General features: G+C 39.7%; 1 protein-coding gene across 1 annotated transcript in view; it reads right to left on the reverse strand.

Moving 5' to 3' along the window:
* Positions 1 to 1,711: 1,711 nt before the first annotated feature.
* The window catches only part of LOC145985475 (bumetanide-sensitive sodium-(potassium)-chloride cotransporter-like), a 30,725-nt gene continuing 12,574 nt past the window's right edge, over positions 1,712 to 19,862 (reverse strand). The window contains exons 2-3 of the mRNA XM_083119548.1: positions 7,130 to 7,374; positions 1,712 to 1,830 (exon numbers count right to left, since the gene is read on the reverse strand). Coding sequence (XP_082975674.1) covers positions 1,712 to 1,830; positions 7,130 to 7,374 — 364 coding nt within the window. The remainder of the gene's footprint in view (positions 1,831 to 7,129; positions 7,375 to 19,862) is intronic.

Below are 19,862 nucleotides of genomic sequence, written 5' to 3' on the forward strand. Positions count from 1 at the left end.
CCTGGTACCCTTAGTTGTAGGGGGAACGAAGGAGGTGACATGTAGTGAGGAATCGATAGTTTTCGGTGTCGCTAAGATGAATGGTGACACTTCCAATGCCATTCAAATCCAAGACACTCCTGGCATCCCTAGGGTTGGGGTGGGAAGAGGGTGACATGTAAAAATAATCGAAAACGACCGATATTAGTGTGGAATCCATAGTTTTCAGGGTCGCTAAGATGAATAGTGACACTCCCAATGTCGTTCAATTTATTTATTGTTGCTCCAGGAGGTGGAACTAAAAATGTTGTTCATAAATTGTTGTTTAATTTATATTATAGTGAATTTGTAAAAGATATTACTTCATAATTTGTATACTGTGCTTATACTTTTAAATACCTGTAAATAAAATTAGTTAAATTTTACGCTATAGTTAGAATTCATTAAACACCCGGGCAATGCCGGGTAATCAGCTAGTATTACTATATTTTGTGATTTTATAATGTTGTAGCGTATGGTTGTAGCGAACTACTTCATATATCACTAAGAACAGTGTATAGTTTATATTGTCCTGGAACATCACTGTATATCTGTGTTGTAAAAATGTTATACAGGCTTTCATTTTAATAGCGCCCAAGTACCTCAGAAATGTATAGAGGACATCAAAACAAGCAACGTTTCTCAGTCACATTGTTCTCTTTGGTACATCGTTTTGGCGCTACAGTCGTTCAAAAAAGCCCGTTTTGCCGCCTGAATGCTGGCAATCCAACACAACATTTGATCGTATCTGTGACGTCATTTCCTGCGATTTTCTACCATTTTTCATATCGTCGGTTCACTTCGCGTTTGGTTACTGAACTCGTTTTGTCGCTTTGCTATAGAATACATAATGAGCTGGTTGTAGGTATGTTATTTTTTCACAGACTATGTGTGTTTCTGGCAACCCTGGCACGACAGGAAATGATGTCACAAATGCGAGCAAATGTTGTGTTGGGTTGCCAGCATTCAGGCGACAAAACGGGCTTTTTTGAACGATTGTAATGCCGAAACGATGTACCAAAGAGAACAATGTTACTGAGAAAAGTAGTTTGTTTTGATGTCCTCTATACGTTTCTGAGGTCCGTGGGCGCCATTAAAATGACACCCTGTATACTTTGAATACCGTATGCCTGAATAATCACGCCAGTGCTTATACCGTTGTAAGAGTTCATGTACTAATTTCTACTATATTTAATACTCTAACAGGGTTTAATATATGTCCACATTAAATCCTTTTTTTAAACAAATGTAGATCTAAACGCGAGTAACTGCAAATGGCGCTTTTATCGAATTACAATATATTTAATTCTGTGGATTGTTCTGTAAATTCACTTTTATATAAGTAATGTTGATAGTACATGCAAATGCCCCAGGCTGGAGCTCGGCAACGTCAGATAAATTTGAATTTGAATATGTTAATACATGCAGACTACTTCAGTTCTTTTTAGAATCTGTTATACAACTCTCAGTCACAGCATCCATACGTCTTTGGTTTCCGCCATAGGAACGTTTTCAGATCTCAAAATATATTCATCTTCATTAATAGAATGTCCTAAGTTCAGTTCGGTATCTAAATGAAACATTTAATGGACATTCCCTGTATACAAACTCTGATTTATTATCCATTCATTTACATTTTAATTCCACAATTTATACAAAAATGAACATGAACTGGTAAATATAATACAGTAGATTACCTTCTCTCTTCTATTTCCAGCTGATTCTTCTTGTTGGCCAGAGCGAAAATGCGCAGTTTACAATTCGACCAGTTTTGTCTGGTAGTGATTATGTACGGGAGAAGTAATGTGAGGCCTGAAGAGGAAAATTTACAGATTATTATGAAGTAAGTACAAGATATTTTTGACATATATCAAATTGCTTGTTATACAATACATACCACACAATATCAATCTATTAGATGTTAATGTTGACACCAATTTTCTCCGAAATTTTAAAAGGTTTTATCGTGATTTGTAACTTATGAAATGTGCCGATTGACTTGGTATTTTAAGTCTACTTCATGCAAAGTAACTTAATCGGGACTGGAGACTCCGAGAAATATTGATATTTTTCCCACACAGTGAAAACTGCTAATCTCGAGTGCTTATACAGTCTATTAATTATTTTGTTATATCGTTGAAGCTTTCTATTGTTACAGGTGAGTGAACGATACTTATCAACTTAATTGAAAAGAAGTATTTTTACGCAGTACATGCTATTCAGTACAGTGCAGTTCAAGGTTAAGTGCTTATGGTTCAGCTGAGGAACAAGGGAACAACTTGTTATCAGAGAGGAAGTTCTTGATAAAACCCATGTCAGTCAAAATTGTGTACTACGTCAAAATTGTTTGGGTGCTGTGTGTCAGAAATTATCAACAGAAGGGTTCGATACCCGGTGAAGGCACAAGTTGTTCGGATCCCACTTTAAACTGTAGGACCAGTCCCGCTTAGCCTTACTGTGCATAAAGTGGACTTGAAACAACAAATCAAATAAAAAATAAAATCAACAGAAGAGGTAAAAAATAATTCAAGACAATTATATTCTGATCTAATACATTGCTGTTTGGTTTTTATAACCACATGAACTTAAAAAAATATATATGGGCCATGGCACTAATTCAGACTAGTCGAGGGGTGTAAGGGGGTGGCGGGTGACCTTTAAAGAAGTAACTCAATTCGCAACTTTACTTCACCTGACACTGCAGGCTAACGAGCCTCTGTCGCCTTGACCCATAGCTAGTATAAAGCTTCTGTGTTGTTCATTGCCTGTGCTGAGCACTTCCCAGCCAGCTTTTTATAAATGGGGTAATGATTTTAGCTCTTCGATTTGTTTTACTTTGTTTTTGATAACGGGTTCAAATTATTTGTTCATTTAATAAACGGCAGCTTTCAAATCGACGTCACAGCGTCACTTGGCACTTGGAAACAAACCTTTAGAAATAAATGTACCATTTCACACAGGAGTGACAAGTACATGCACTGGTGTTAGCCTCAGTTTTATTTTACTTCGCCTTTTGTGCCACTTTTGGCTAATTTGCAAAGAAGTGGATGAGTGATGATATGATGAAAATTGATGAATGGATACTCAAACATCCATGCTCAGGCCGGGATTCAAACCCGGAACCCCTGGCGTCGTAGCGCGATGTGCTAACCACTCCACCACGGGACCGGTCCCTTCTTTAGAATCTTAACAGAGTGCATGGGTTGCCAATTAAATCAAAATTACAGTGTGCAATAAAGTACTATATTTTGAGTTTGTGCAAATATGGTACGTATTGAATTTTACTGAAATTCACCTCAAGAACGATAGAAAAGATGCTCTCTCGAAATGTAGTTTTAGAATAGATAAATGACAATCTAGAAAATGTCTACATAAGGTTGTAGGCAAATAAAAAATACATTGTCCAGATAAGTTAAAGTAATATAATGACACCAAAGCTATTCAAGTTTTCAAGATAATTTAGAAATGCAATCAGGTGAATTGCCAGGTTTTTTGGATTATGTAGATTTTTCCAAATATAATTCCCTTCACATTGTACGTAATTGTTGTCGTAGCCAGACGTTGGCTAACCAAGGTCGTCCCATCCAGAAATTTTGCAAAATTATCTAGAAATAACCATCAATGCATTGTTTGCAAAAAAAAAATGTGACATATATAGTCCTGTTCTGGAAAATTATGCTTTCTTTGCTTAGGATGAAATTTCAATATGAAAAGGGAATATCCAAATTTGTGATGTCTGAGTGTAAGCAATCAGAAATATATAGGCTACATATTACAATAATGAGCATAACTTTAAACGACCAAAAACTATAATTGGAAACATAATTGCGAAATAACTGAAAATAAAAAATATATTTTTATTTATGGTAAGTTAAAAAGTAGTATATATGAATACATTAGTCACAATTGATACACATAATGAGGAACATTAGAAATTGTTATCTCCTTACCATTTCCCTCTAACTATTGTCAAATGCACGCTTTTCTATAGACTTTCGGGTTCTTCATGAAAAAATCCTACCTACGTAATCCAACGTATCGAAAAATAATAATGAATAGTTGTGGAAGATATTATGTGAAATTTGGAAAATAAAAATATTGTCAAAATGATATAACATGCGATGTGATGCTAATTTACTGCGAACATTTGATTTTTTTTGAAAGGTAAGACTCTTGTGTGAGACTCACTATGTGCCTCCACAGGGTATCGAAACCGGGACTCCTTGATTACAAGGCGACGACGTTACATTAAGCCATCGGGGATGCTACCTTTGTATGGTTGCATGTCGCCCTGTTTTTTGACCATATATGTGCTGAGTGCCCCAATACAGCCTCGGTTTATACCCTGGTTAAAGAGATTTTAGAAACCCACATGGTGATTTTTATGTACATTTTAGGGGCTTGACCCCGTATAATGTGATGGTTGCAAATAGCATAAGTGCAGACGCATCCAAAATTTTAATTTCAATCAATCAATAACATTCTTCCATGAACATGGGTAACATTTAAACAAAATTCATGGCTAGTTAGTACTACAACAACAACTGATAATGATAATAACAGTAACAATTATTATTATTAGCATTACTTTAACAATACTAACAATAACAATTTTTATTCTTATTCTTATTATTAAATGTTATTGCATGTATATAACAGTAATATACTATTCAATAGTCAATACCAATTACAATAGGTGTAATTAAGGACACATCCTGCTAGACGAATTCGCTTCACACACTGCATAATTCATTGCTTTATATAAATTCTGAGGTCAAAACCAACAAGTGAAATATGTCAAATTAAAGGTAAGCGTTTACACTACATTTTTTGTTTGGAACATTTTCTTCTCAGATGCCTATATTATTAATAAATTAATGATAAACATAAAATAAATAGTAAAGAATACGATTTTTATTACTAATTCGTGATTAACTACTTAGCGGTTGCTCCTATCGAAAAACTTAAAATAACATTAAATATAGAGCACATATTAAGCTTTCATTTGAAAAGAAGATCGTTGAAACCGGACCATTGATTTCAGAGATGAGTTGTTTTTTCAAATATCAACATCCGCCATCTTGGATTGGTCGCCATTTCTATTAGCTACCACTTTGAGATGGCACTCATGTTTTTTTTTTTTTGGTATCCTTACACACCCATATAGTTAACTGTGGTATAGAGGAAAATTAGTACTCCCAAATTATACCGAATTCTTGATTTTGACCACTTGGCCCATAGACTAAAGGAGCAAAATTCTAATCCAAATGTGCTTTACATCTGAAAAAATAGTGCCATTTTAGAAACGAAAAATCCCGAAACTTTTTTTCTAAAAATTCAAGGTCCATCCAACTATTGGCTATAAAAAGTTTAGTGTGCTTCTGTGAATACTGTCTGTGATATTACTAATATTAAAATATTTTAATAACTTCTGTGTTCAGGGAAGTCGGTATTTCATCTCGTTTCTGCCATGTATAATTAGAATTTTCACCCTATCATATTCAATCTGCATTAATAAGTTACAATTAAATTTATCTTTCTCAATAATCGTAGAACTAAACTATGAAAGAGTAGAAAATGGTGTAAATCATAAGAGCTTACCTCCATCATCATCATATAACCACCAGACATCGATAGTTCGATCCTTTTGTGGAATATTTTTGATATCAAATGCAGGATTTTGCGAGCATCCTTCACTATTTTCATTGTCTTTAACATTAGCTTCAACGTCTGATAATGCTTGTCCATTTTCAGTTCTGTGTATATAGAAATACTTAAGATTGTTTTCTTTACAGTTATAACTTTTTGAATAACATTCACTGTCTCTAGTTCCGATGTCTATAACTGTAATATCACTCTAAAGTTGTTGCATAATCTTATGTCTGAATAACAGAAATTACATGTATTACTTATTACTACTTTGCCAAACACACACATGGAATTTACATTTTTTTATATGTATATTTCTGTAAGAGAGAGCGAGAAAGAGATATACTCAATTTATATTTCGATCTCTAATAAAATAAATAACGTTAACTATGTTGACCAGAGCAATACTGTGTGAATTTGATCCGATAAATTTTTGCTATGATTTTCTTGGATAAGTGTGTCATACATGTATTTCCTTGTGCGAGACGCAAAACAAATATCATACATACTGGTTCATAAGTATTTTTGCTTGTTCTCTCTTCTTCATCATCAATATTTCGTATGGATTCTTCGTTTGCTCCTTCAGCTTGTTGTCGCCTTTCTTCTTCAGAGCAGGGCTATCCGGAGGGGCAAATTGTGTTCTTGAAAAGAAATGAAGAAATGCTCTTAGTGGGAAATTTCATATACTCACTGTTTACGGTTCGATTAAGAGTTGATAAATAAGAAACCTATGCAAAATTTATGGAAATGGTTGTAATAGAATTGCTAAAAATATTTAGAATATACATGGAAGAATGAACGTTGTTTAGGGATTTATGACTTTCACTTTTTATAAACACTTCATTTTAGTTTAGTATCAAGTCTGACGAAGACCCTCATAGAAGGTCGAAATGTCACGTTGTTGTTTTTTTTAATGTAGTGTTTTTCTGTCATGGAAACAAATCTTAATCGTATTACCATTAAAATATTTACAAAGCCCGACTGATATATCAGAAAGAAAATACTTCTCTTGTAGTCTACGGTTGTTACAAGCATAGACTACAAGAGAAATAATTCTACAATGCAAGCAATGCGTACATACAAGAAACAAAAGAAAGAAAGTAATTAGAAATCGTCAATTACCCTATCAAAATTGACCAATTTTGCAATTTCTTTATCAATTGACAATGTTGAGAGATTATATACGTATTTTGAATATACGTATATCGAATATACGTACCTACGTACATCTCCCACTATGTTCATTGTTGAGCAAGAATCTTATGGCAAGTCGGCGAATGACAAATGGTGTCCTATGTGCATGACGCCATGAGCTTCAGCCCCTTTAGACTTCCGCTCGCTACGGGGTCCTGCTCATAGCAGCAGTAATCCTGTATGTGGAACATTGCAGTTAATGAAACTTCGTAGGTTATTCGTGAGATATGTAACAATATCTTTGTTAGAACTCGAACAAAAGACTTACTCGTTATTTCTGCTGGAGTGTCTGCATCACTACAGGCGGACGTCTCTGGCTCACTTCCTCGTGGTGTTGATGAATCAATGCAATCGAGACTTTCAGTAGATCCTGAGTATGCATTATTAACATATCCGTTTCCCTTGAACGTCTCTTGAGTTGTAACGGACCCTTCATTTGTCTTTGTATTGGCGTCCTCCAGTCCTTCGTTGAGACGGAATATCGCTACTCCCATGGCATTATCGAATCCATCACTGTAAAATGCAAATCAAAGATTTTGTTAGATAAGTAACCGAAACCATTTTTTAAGTGAATTTAGCTAACACCGTGATTAAGGTGGTACCATATTATATATTTTACAATACATTGTACTTGGTGAAAATTATAACAGGAAGATAAAAATAAAATTTTAATTTTCTGCCTTCCAATATTAAATTTGTAGACATTTTTCTTGGCTACTTACAAATTGTGTAATAGTAAATTGAAGGCAATTTGAAAGCTAATAAACTTTATAGTATACAAGATAAAAGCAGTAGTATTACACGTCACGTCTAGTAGTTTACGGAGAACATACAATGATGATTTTGAAATTCGTAGCTAATATTATATTACAAATTTTGCGCAAAAATTATACGCAACACCACATTGAGAGAACTTTTTGAGTTTACGGAGCTTACGATATAGTATATTGAAGTAATTATTGTAGTATCCGAATAGAGACCTTATAAAGAAAATCTCCTACCAATAAATGGAAACAAATTTTTGTTGAAGTGCAAAATGTTCAAAGTGCGTTTGAGTAGCAAAACTATACGAGTAGTGCAAGTGGGCCTCACCACCAACCGAAAATGGGGCTCGGTGGGGCTCGCCTTAATGGATTTCTCTTGTAAGGCATGAGCCCCATTTTCTCGCAGTGTTGCCAACTTCTTACTCGAAAAAAATCACCAAGGTTTTTTTTGGTCTAACCACCTAAAGCAAGGAGCTGGCAATCTTGCTTGAGGCTTCTTAATGGTTTGCTCTTGTAAGGCATAAGCCTTATTTTCTCGCAGTATTGCCAACACCTTACTCGAAAAAAATCACCAAGGTTTTTTTTTTCGGTCTAACCACCTAAAGCAAGGAGCTGGCAACTTTGCTTGAGGCTTGTCTTACAGTGCATAAAGCAAGGTTGCCAACCTACTGGTTTTGCCATAGCTTTTTACAAAAAAGAGAGAGGAGAGAAAGAGAGGGAAGAGTTAAACAACCGACAGCCTACCTACAACTTTTTTTGGTCTAACCTAACCTAAAGCAAGGAGTTGGCAACTTTGCTTGAGGTTTGGTTTACAGTACATAAAGCAATTTTTGCCAACCTACATATACTGGGCAAGGAGAGTTGGTACTGCCGTAAAAGAGAGAGGTGGGTGGATGGCAACACAATACACGCGCGCGTGCGTGCGTATAATATGTAGCATTATTAACTAGAGTGTGTTGGCAACCCACCTGCAACTAAAAAAAATAGAGATGCCAACGTTGCTGTAAGATGAAGAGAGAGAGAGACCTACGGCTAACAACAGTAATAAGCGAATGCGCCATATCGTAATTTTCCAACTCCGTATATCGTGATTTTTGTAACCTCTCTCGGGGGGACGATGTGCCACACACACACGCACACACACACGCGCGCGCGCGCGCTTGTATTCTTAAATAACTAACAAGAACAATGAATCTTTTTGGCTTCCGCAAACAGATCAACATGGAGACTGCACCGCCAAATTTCAATAACCTCTTACCTTCCGTGTTATCTAAACTCAATGGTTTACTGATTGTTCATCTCAACAGCATTTGGACGAAATTGGATGATGATGTGGGCAAGATGTTTTATGTTTTTAATAACAATTTACATTTCTACGAAATTCCGATCGACGGGAAACTTCAAATCACCGTGAATCCGGAAAACGCAGGCGAAATCAAAATTTCTACCGGCAAGAATATTTTTCGAATCAAGCACGACAAGATGCTTTCTAACGTTACGTACGATGTTTCTGCAGGAGATTATTTTTACATGGAACTCCTCGGAGATTATGACAAACTTATTCCTCTCTTCGTAGAATTACGAATCGTCTATCCTATTATAAATAACCGTTAACCAAAAATGCCTAACGACATTTTCGGCAACACCAAGCGTGTAGACCATGCAGAAGAGATTCTCATGTTGGACATTCGAGTTAAGAAGTTGAGGAGCTATTTGATTGCTTTGCAGGAGACCTTAAACAAAAGTTTAGAGTCGGAAATCGCCACTCTCCAAACGCAATGTCTCGACCCCATTCTGAAAATCGATTCCGAACTGAAGACGCTGATAAAAAATTATGTCGACGTACCTTCTTACGACAGCGTTCAAAATATACAGTTGAGCGTGGATTCGCTTCAAAATGATTTGGCCAAATTACAGCAATTTCAATCGAAAAATGAAGATTTGGAAAAATTGAAACTCGAAATCGAAGAACGAACTTCCGCAATCGAAAAGAATTTCTCTGAACTTCAAACCGTCGTGAACGATATAGACGCAGAACGCTTGCACGTCGTCGTTTCCAAATTACAAGAAGAATTCACCGGCACGTTGGAAGAAATTAAATCCAAGTTGCAGACTTTGGAAGATACCATGACGAACCTACCATCGTCAGACGAACTGCAGGTCATCGGTAAAAGCGTCGCGAACATAAAAATTCAATTGGAGGCGTATCGAGATTTCGAACACATTCAAACCACCATCGCTACGCTTCAGGCGTCTCTGGAATTGATCAACGAAGAAATTAAAAATATTCACGCTGAAGCGAGAGCGTTGACGAGCATTCAAGACACGTTGAGCACGGTTCAGCAGAAGATCGAATATTTAGAAAATTTGAACGTCGAAACGAATCTCGCTCATTTTCATCACGTACTCGACAACATACAGGGTGACTTGGAATCGTTACGGACGAGCGTGCCTTCGAGCGAAGATTTGGAAAAATTGAAAACGGCGGTGACGGCACCATCCGATTCGAGCGACATCAAAAGTTCGTTGAGCGATCTCGAGAGTAGGGTGGCCAATCTCCCCACCTCCAAAGAATTGCACGCTTTGAAAAGGAACATATCACGTATGCTGAAACGACTGGAAACGGAAACGGCGAACGTGGAACAGATTCGAGACGAAATTAGTTCGCTGGTGTCGACGCTGCCCACTTCGCAGAGCGTCGCCGACCTTCACACGCAGTTTACAGAGATGCGAAGCATCGTGAACGATCTTACCGAGAAGAGCTCGAAATTGAATCAAGTCGAGAACCTTCAGAACATTGTCGTCAACGTCAGAGATCAAGTTGGAGTGCTGGAATCCACGCAGGAATCGACGCTGGCCTCTTTCGGTGCCAAGTTGCAAGAACTCAACGAAAACTACAAGCAGTTGAACGTGGAAGTGAAAATCAAACCGTCGTTTTCTACCGTAACGGATACCATAATCGAGCATTTGCTGCCCATCGAAAATAAACTCGGACAAGTTCACAGTAATCTCGTCACCTTCGACACTAAATTCGCCAAATTGTTCACCTTGCAAGCCATCGAAATCAACAGCGTTCCCAATCAACAGAGAATCTCCACGTTCGTCGAAGGTAACAAACTGTACATGTTGCATCCTTATCATCCGTACTACAAGTTTCTCCTCGATGGGACAATTCAGATAAACGAATTTTCGTACTGGTCTCACGGCAGAAAAGCTAGCGTTCCCACCATGACCTTAATATCGAATCGTGGTGTCCAGAAAGCGGGAAACATTCCTCTGGCACGTTGGAACGAAACGCGCAACATATATGAAATACACGAAGACGAAGATCTCACCGTTTTCGACGTGAGTGCCGGCGATAAGCTGATCATTCAAAACACGAGCGAGGTGCCACCCTCTTTGAATCCCATCACGCTGGTGCTTCTCTTGAAACGTAATCTCTAAACAAAAAAATGTCTAGGCAAGCCATCGTCGAAGAATTGCATAAACCTGCACGCCGCAGCTACGAACGTTTGGCTGTGGTAACCAAGGGCATCGACGACCTCTGGCAAAGCGACCTCGTGGAGATGAGTAGCGGCAATTTGAAAAACGTACATAAATGGAACAACGGCAACAAGTACCTCCTCACCGTCATAGACACGTTTTCGAAATTCGCATGGGCTCTACCTTTGAAGGCGAAAACGGGATCGTGCGTCGCGGAAGCATTCAAATTAATTTTTCGCGAAAGCGGCGGCAGACGACCTCGGTTTCTACAAACGGACAACGGTAAAGAATTTTACAACGCCGTATTCCAAAAGTTTATTCAAAAACATGGCATTCGACATTATTCGACCTTCAGTCACATCAAAGCCAGCATCGTGGAAAGATTCAATCGAACCTTGAAAACACACATGTGGAAACGATTCACGCTTCGGGGAAATTACAAATGGGTCGACATCCTGCCGGAACTCGTCGACACCTATAATGATACGGTACACAGAACGATAGGCATGAAGCCAGCTGACGTTACGAAATCTGACGAGCAACGTTTAATTTCTACAGTTTACTGTCCAAAGTACACACCCGCGACAAAAAAAGCTAAATACAAAATTGGAGACCGGGTGAGGATCAGCAAATTCAAGCGCACCTTCGAGAAGGGATTCACAAAAAATTGGAGCACGGAACTTTTTACCGTGGTTCGAGTTTTACCCGGAAACCGACAAACGTATATAATAAAAGATAGTAGCGGCGAGATTTTGAAAGGAAGATTTTACGAAGAGGAACTCTCTAAAACGAAACACCCCGACACGTACCTCATCGAGAAAGTATTGCGTAGGAAAGGTGACAAACTGTTTGTCAAATGGCTGGGACTTCCGGAAAAGAGTTGGATCGACGCGAACGAAGTGATCTTGTGAGTACGTGGAACGTGGTGAAGCGTCTACCGGATCCGGAAAGTCAAACGAAGAAAAAGAACGGTGAGTTGCTTCCCGACAGCATCCGCTGTCTGATCGTAGGTCCTTCGGGGTGTGGGAAAACGACACTGCTCGTGGACAATTTTCTCCTCGCACCGAATTGGTTAGATTGGAAGAACAGGCACCTGTACGTGTTCTCGAAAAGTTTGGAGCAATCCAAATACCAGCAACTGATGAAAGTGTACGATGGTCTGGACATTGCAACGTTCGCCTCGGAAATAAAACCACTCGACGATTGTCGTGAAAATTCAGTTGTTGTGTTCGACGACGCCATCCTGGAAAATCAAAATGAAATTCGCAACTTTTTCACGCAAGGTCGTCACAAAGGAATGGATTGCTTCTACCTAGCTCAAACGTTTTCCAAAATTCCAAAACAGCTAGTACGCGACAACGCTAATTTCATATGTTTGTTTCGTCAAGATCACACCAACCTCAAGCACGCGTACGATGACTACGTAGGCGGAGACATGAACTACAATCAATTTTCGGAACGCTGCTGCTCTACTTGCTGGAACGGTGACGATTTCGGATTCGCGACGATCGACATGACGAGGAAACCCAACGACGGAAAACACAGAAACAAAATCAACGACTTTCTAAACGTTGCAACGTTGTGAGAAACGACGTATATAAATAACGTTATGACGAAACGAAAAATCGAAGACGAAAATCTCAAGCTTCGCGATTACCTCGCGAAACGCTTCAAAGGTTGGAAATCCGAGAATCGCGGATTCTACGAAGAGAATAAACGTCAGGATCAACCTGTGATCGATGCCATCAGCAGTCTAGGTAAAGAAATTAAAAGTGTCACGGAACAAAATAAAAATTTGATCAACGAACTCGTACCGCTCGCAGCTAAAAGTTACGCCGTACCCACTCCGATTTCGAGCATTCCTTCGACGCCGTTCGAACTGAAGGATGCACCGGCACGACGTCGAGCCATAGGTAGCACGTCGTCGTCTTCGGATAAAATCGAGTTGGGACCTTTGGCACGAGACTACCTGAGTACGGGGAAATTCGACAAGGATGAAGTGTTCGGATTGTATCCCAGCATGGAAACCAACGAAGGCGGTGGTGTGGTGTGGAAGATTGGGAAATCGAAGGTGACCTTTGAAGGCAACGACATTAAAGTCAATTTAGGCGAGAAGGATAGTTGGGCCAGGTATCCCGGTACGGTGGGACTGTGGGAACTCGTTGCCAAAAAGCAGCCGAAAGATTACACCGACGAAGATTACCAGAGTTACAAGGAAATTCTGATCATGACGGATGCCTTGTACCAGAACAACGACGCCTCGCAGAATAGGGTGAAATCGAGCAGCGGCGAGAAGTACAGGAATCTCATCAAACCGATTTGGAACCAGGTCAAAACAGGCAGCGGCGTCAAACGCTACAACACGCTACCCAAAGAATTCGTTTGGGTGGACGACGTTAGGAAACTCGTGGACCGATTGTTGGTGATAGCCGGCGAGGAGAATGCAGGCAACCGTAATTTCTACAACGAGAAGGTTGGCATCGTGGACATGATCAGCACGAAACTTTCCAACTTCATCGTGAACGACGACAAGGGCATAGGTTACCTGATCAAAATCATCAACACGCTGCCTCCGAAATTTTGGAACGTGGCCGAAGGAAAGGGGCTCGTGAACGACATCATCAACAAGTTACCTTTCGAGATGCATCTACCTGGCTACCAGTACTGCGGACCGGGTACCAAACTCGAGAAAAGATTGGAGAGAGGAGACAAGGGTGTGAATCCGTTGGACGCCGCATGCAAAGATCACGACATCGCCTACAACACCGCGCAAACGGATCTGGACGCACGTCACGAAGCAGACAGAAAATTGGAGCATGCAGCTTTCGAAAGGTTCGTGAGCAGAGACGCATCGTTGGGTGAAAGAGTTGCAGCACTGGGTACCACCATCGCCATGAACACGAAACAAAAATTGGGGTGGGGTATATAAATAACATAGAGTAAAAAAACAACATGGCTTGCATAACTGATTTGCCGCCAGAGCTACTATGTAAAATATTTAAACATGCAGTAAACGGCGATTGTGAGGATGTAGGCGCAAGTCTAAGCAGGAGACGGAAGAAGCACGGATTTTCTTCCTCTGTTAAAAATAATAATAATATATATATATGTGTCAAAAAAAAAAACTTGATATATAAATAACACACATCATAAAAAATAATCTTCGGTATATATAAATAACACACATAGTGAAAAAACAATTAAATTTCTCTCTAACACTCTGACAACTGAAAAAATGAGTGATCTCCAAGCATTAAAACAAATGCTAAATTTGTCAGTCGAGTATGTAAAAATTCAGGAATTGGAAGTCGACAAACCTTACACGATAACTTCCGGTTCAATCGTTTCTACCCAGTATGGTCCCAAGGTACGCCTGTTGCTCAACGCACAATACAGTCTATTTTTACCAGATCGATACGCTAACATGTTATCCGACGAGAAGCTATCTATTTTAATCGAGAACAAAACTCGAATCGTGTACAAGGGGACAAAGGAACTTCTTGGCAAGAAAACGAAGCACGTAATAGAATTTGTGTAACGACTGCGAGGCCGTAAAAAAAAATCTCAGAACATTTATATATAAATAACATACCGTAAAAAACTACACGAGAAAAATCTCAGAATATATATATAAATAACATACCGTAAAAATAACACATAGAGCATCAACATGAAGCCCAAGGGTGTCGTGTACCAGATACCATACTCCAATCTTAAAAATCTAGGTGCCCTCGATGGGTTACTCACCAAGAAACAACGCGAGAAGAAACGTTCTTGCTTGAGCAAAGGACACGGAATGAAATTACTTCTCAGCACACCTCAATTGAGACGCTTGCAGCGTTCGCGGAAACAGCAAAAGGTCGGAGGTTTCATATTCAGCATCCCGGCCATCCTGGCAGCATTGGGGGCCGTTGGAAGTTTAGCTGGCGGAAGTGCCGCCATCGCGAAAACCGTCATCGACTCGAAGAAGAACAAGGCGGAATTGGAAGAACAGAAACGTCACAACCTGGCCATGGAGAAAAAAGGAGGCAAGGGCGTGATGAAAAAGTTTAAAAAAAAGAAACAACAGCACTCACCAACCGAGATATTGAATCTCTGATCGATCCGTTACAAATCAAACACTTCAGAGGAGTTTTCATGTCCGACTCGTTACCTTCAAGCGTTAAAAGAAGAGAATGCGGAGTAGTCAACTTGGACGGTCAAGAAAATCCAGGCACGCATTGGATATGTTACCACAAAAATAATGATAAAGCATTCGTTTTCGATTCTTTCGGAGGTGTTCCACCTACAAATTTAATTCATTATCTGAAAACGAACAAAACCTCTATATACTACAACGACGAACGCATTCAAAATTTCGAAGACGTGAACTGCGGTCATCTCTGCCTCTCCGTGCTCGCGTTTCTCTCTAAAATAAATAACCCTACGATCGAGGATTTCCAGAAAGCATTGTGGAACCTCAAACAGCATCACTAGGATGGGCGTGTTCCATCTCACGAGCGAATCTTCGATCTTGAAACTCACGCTGCAGGACGACATCGTCTATCCTAAATCCGTGGCTCTGCGTGCATTCTACAGCATGTACCTCATACCTAACGTCACGCAGCACAACAACAAAATTAGCGTCGGAAGCGAACACATCGTCGTCACGCCAGGCCAATACAATCTTTCCACTTTGCAAGCTCAATTACCCAAAGGCACGTACCTTTCTCAAAATTCGGTCACGCACAGAGTGGAAATCCTATCCGCGACGGAGACCGTGGACCTGGGCACCATGGGAGAACTTTTAGGTTTCGAGAACAACCACCCAAAACTCGAAGCTGGCATCAAGCACGTAGCAACCAACATTCCTAAATTCTTGGCCATAGAGACTCTGAACGTACACTGCAACGTGGCGGAAGGCATGATCACGAAATCTTCGGACGGATTATTAGGAAGTCACAAGCAGACGGGAATCATAGCCACTTTCAAACCAAGTTCCGAGTTCATGGAACCGATCATCTACACGCACTCTTCGCCGATCTATTTTCCAGTTCCTAAACAGTATACAAGATATGGTTACATAGAACGATTTTTTTTTTTTTTTTTTTATTATTTTTTTTTATGTATACGGATAAAAGTAGTCAAGCTACTTTCGGAGGTATGTGCTTATGCCCTGGTACCTGAAAATTAACCCAGGGCGTCAGTTCCGTGAATTTTTTACGGATTCCCCCGCTTTTCTTTGATTCATCCTTGATTTCCATTATTTTTTTTTAATTACAATAATTCACTGTGACATTGGCAAGAACGTCCCAGTGTGAAGAACCAAATTTGTTCGGTTTTCCTGAACAAAGTTGGTTTCACATCATTCTACAAGGTAAGAAGATTAAGATAAAGGTTAGAAATAGTAGGAAGTAAATAAGTGTTAGTGTTTAACATTAATATTATTTATGATCACAGATACGAAATTACATAAGTGTGTAATTGGGTGGGTAATGTTTTCTTAGGATAAGTTTTATTGTGTGTCGTGTGCATTAGTGTTGATGGATGAGATGAGGAATGGACATTAACACGATTCTATGAATGTTAAGCAGGGTCTATGTTCTAGTATGTTATGTTTGAGATAGTGAGAGTATTATTGGCTTTGAGATGTACGTATTAATAGTAGGAAGAGATATGAAAGAACGAGTGGTACCTGATGCAAGGAGACTTGCGGGAGACCAGCAAGAGTTGGTCGGACTGGGATGAACATCGGTACGACGGTTGGTACCCGGGACATCATCAGGAAGGGAAGAAGTAGGGAGGGATTTCCTGGGAAGTATCGGGTACATTAGTACGTTCGGTAGTGGAAATATAGAGAATTGTCAAGAATCAGTGAGAGAAGTTTGAAGTGTGTTTAGTAACGAGAATAAAGAAGGGGGTGTAAGATTACAATTTAAGAAAGAAACGAAAAAGAAGAATCTTGGTTAAATTCGGTTGGTTCCTAGGTCGAGTCCTTGCAGTGTTATCCTTTGCCTTTCTCCGGGGAGACGTAACCTTTTTTCGTTTTGGCGTATCACTGTCTTCTGTATTAGTGTCTCCTTCTTGATGTTCCTGTGGGAGGTTCTGCTTCATTATCCTCTTGGTGATCTTAGTCCTAAGGAGGGATGTCCTGTTGTTGAGTTTGTCGAAGGTGGATTCTTTGTGATCTTCTGGGGGGTATATTACATTCCGGAGGTAGGGGTTGAATGGGGAGGTGAGTGATGCCGGATTTGAAGAGGGAATGTTCCTCTTTCGACACCAGGTTTGTTAAGTTGTTTAGTGACGTAAAGTGCTCGGGATTTCTTATTAACTGGTACGTGTTGAAGTTTGGTAGCTTTTGTCTTAAATCTTCGATTTGTTTGTTTGATGTCTGGCAAAAGAAGGCTTTATGTTCCGGTGTGTCCGTCTCGGTTTTACATTTCAGGCATTTATCAGTCTGTCTGAGGTTGTGCTTATTTAGGTGTTGACCGTAGGGACCGTGTCCCGTTAGGAAATGTATGAGACCTCTCGTGGGATGGAAATGGTCCATCGAAAGTCGTTCTTTTATGTTTGGAAGGAAGCTGTGAAGTCTCCTTCCTTGCGTGGCTTGTGTCCATTCCTGTTGCCAGACGCTAAACAAGTGGTTGTAAATTTCTGGTACCGTGGCAGGGCGTATTCCAATTAGTTTATAGATTTCGTCCTCTTGTCCATTTCTAAAGTAATACTTTGATGCTCTAGTTTTAATAACGATTTCAATAGGCTGTAGGCCCGCAATCATGAGAAGAGCCAGGGTTGAGGTTGTTCTGAATGCACCCGTTAGGCGAAGTATCACTTTGCGTTGTGAAGATCTCAATCTGTTTTTAATGTACTGTTTACTGGTTTCCATGGCCCACAGGGGCGAGCCATAGGAAATAATAGAATTATATATGGTAATGAGATATGTTTTTATGTGTGATAGTGGAAGGTTGTAGTTTGCTGAACTCAATGTGGCTAGACTGTTTATAGTTGTTTCGGCCTGGGTTGTTGCCAGGGCTATGTGTCTGTTAAAAAACATCTTCTCTTGAAGAGTAATGCCAAGGTATTTAGCTTCTCTTACTCTTTTTAAATTTCTTTCTCTGAGTTTGATTTGAGGGTTTCTTTGTAACTTCCCCTTAAGGATAATATAATGAGTCTTTTCCGAAGCTATTTTGAGTTTAGCATGATCACACCAATTGGATAACATATTGATTGCAGTGGATGCTTTATCTTCGATTTCCCTTCTTGAGTTACCGGAAGTGAGCATGATAATGTCATCCGCATAAGCTATGATCTGGTCTATGTCTGGATGGTCTTGTAGTTTCATAAGCGCAGGCTCCAAGTTAGTATTCCAAAGCTCGGGTCCCAAAATGGAACCCTGAGGACAACCTTTTGACGTGATCTTACTCATTTGTAGATCCGGATATTTGATGCTAATTTTTCTGTTAGAGAAATAACTTTTCAGAAGTAGGAAGAGTGTACCTGGGCAGTTCATATTTTTAAGTGTTTGAAAAAGGCTGGGCCACCACAAGTTGTCAAATGCCCCGGCGATGTCCACCATGATTCCAACCATGTACTTGTTTGGAGTGTTTTGTGTTGTAGACGATAGAAGGCGTAATGCATCGTCTGTGCATTTACCTTTCGTGAACCCAAATTGTATCCCTGATATGGGTTTGAGCAGGCGAAATTCTTTCAGTCTTTTTAGGATAAGTTTCTCGAAGAGTTTTCCCAAAACGTTGAGAAGGCATATTGGTCTGTATGAATTGACCCTGGTTTCATCTTTATTTGGATGTTTCTTGATGATTATTAAGTTTGCTTCCTTCCAGGTTTCTGGGAACATCTTCTGAACAAGGCACTCATTAAATAGTTGAGTAATGTAAGGCGTAAGTACTCGGGTGATTTCTTGTATTATTTCCACAGGAATTCCGTCTGGTCCCGGGGACTTCTTCATTTTCATGCTGCTTATTTCGTTTTCTACTTCCTGGGTAGTGAAAGGTAATATTGGTGATTCTGGATATGGCTGGTGATAGATTTTTCTTGTATCCTTATTTTCCTCGCTGTCGTTTTCAGGTTTGTCGTCTGGTATGAGATTCTTCATTAAGAAGTTGATGGTTTCTTCCAAGTCCTTTGTCATATTCGTGTTGTTCTCGTCATTAATTAAGGTGGAAATGGTTTGCGGTTTTTTTATTTTGCCGGTAGCGATTTTATACGGGGTGCCCCATTTATTTAATTCCAGACGTTTTTCGATGAAGATATTCCATTGTTGTGTCTTATAATTTAGTAGCTCGGTTTCGTATTGCTTTTTTTTGGCACGGTAAATCTGGAGGTTGGCATTTCTGTATTGTGCGATGATGGATTTTTGATATAGTTTCCTGGCTTTTTGCATTTGTTTCTTAACAAATGGACCTGGGCACCATGGGAGAACTTTTAGGTTTCGAGAACAACCACCCAAAACTCGAAGCTGGCATCAAGCACGTAGCAACCAACATTCCTAAATTCTTGGCCATAGAGACTCTGAACGTACACTGCAACGTGGCGGAAGGCATGATCACGAAATCTTCGGACGGATTATTAGGAAGTCACAAGCAGACGGGAATCATAGCCACTTTCAAACCAAGTTCCGAGTTCATGGAACCGATCATCTACACGCCCTCTTCGCCGATCTATTTTCCAGTATGTCGCAACCGCATAGACGACATAGAGTTGGTGGTGACGAACGAGAAAGGAGACGTGGTGGATTTCGCAGGTGCCACTACGACG

This window comes from Lepisma saccharinum, chromosome 3 (assembly GCF_977018435.1).
Source record: "Lepisma saccharinum chromosome 3, izLepSacc3.1, whole genome shotgun sequence".
NCBI lineage: Eukaryota > Metazoa > Arthropoda > Insecta > Zygentoma > Lepismatidae > Lepisma > Lepisma saccharinum.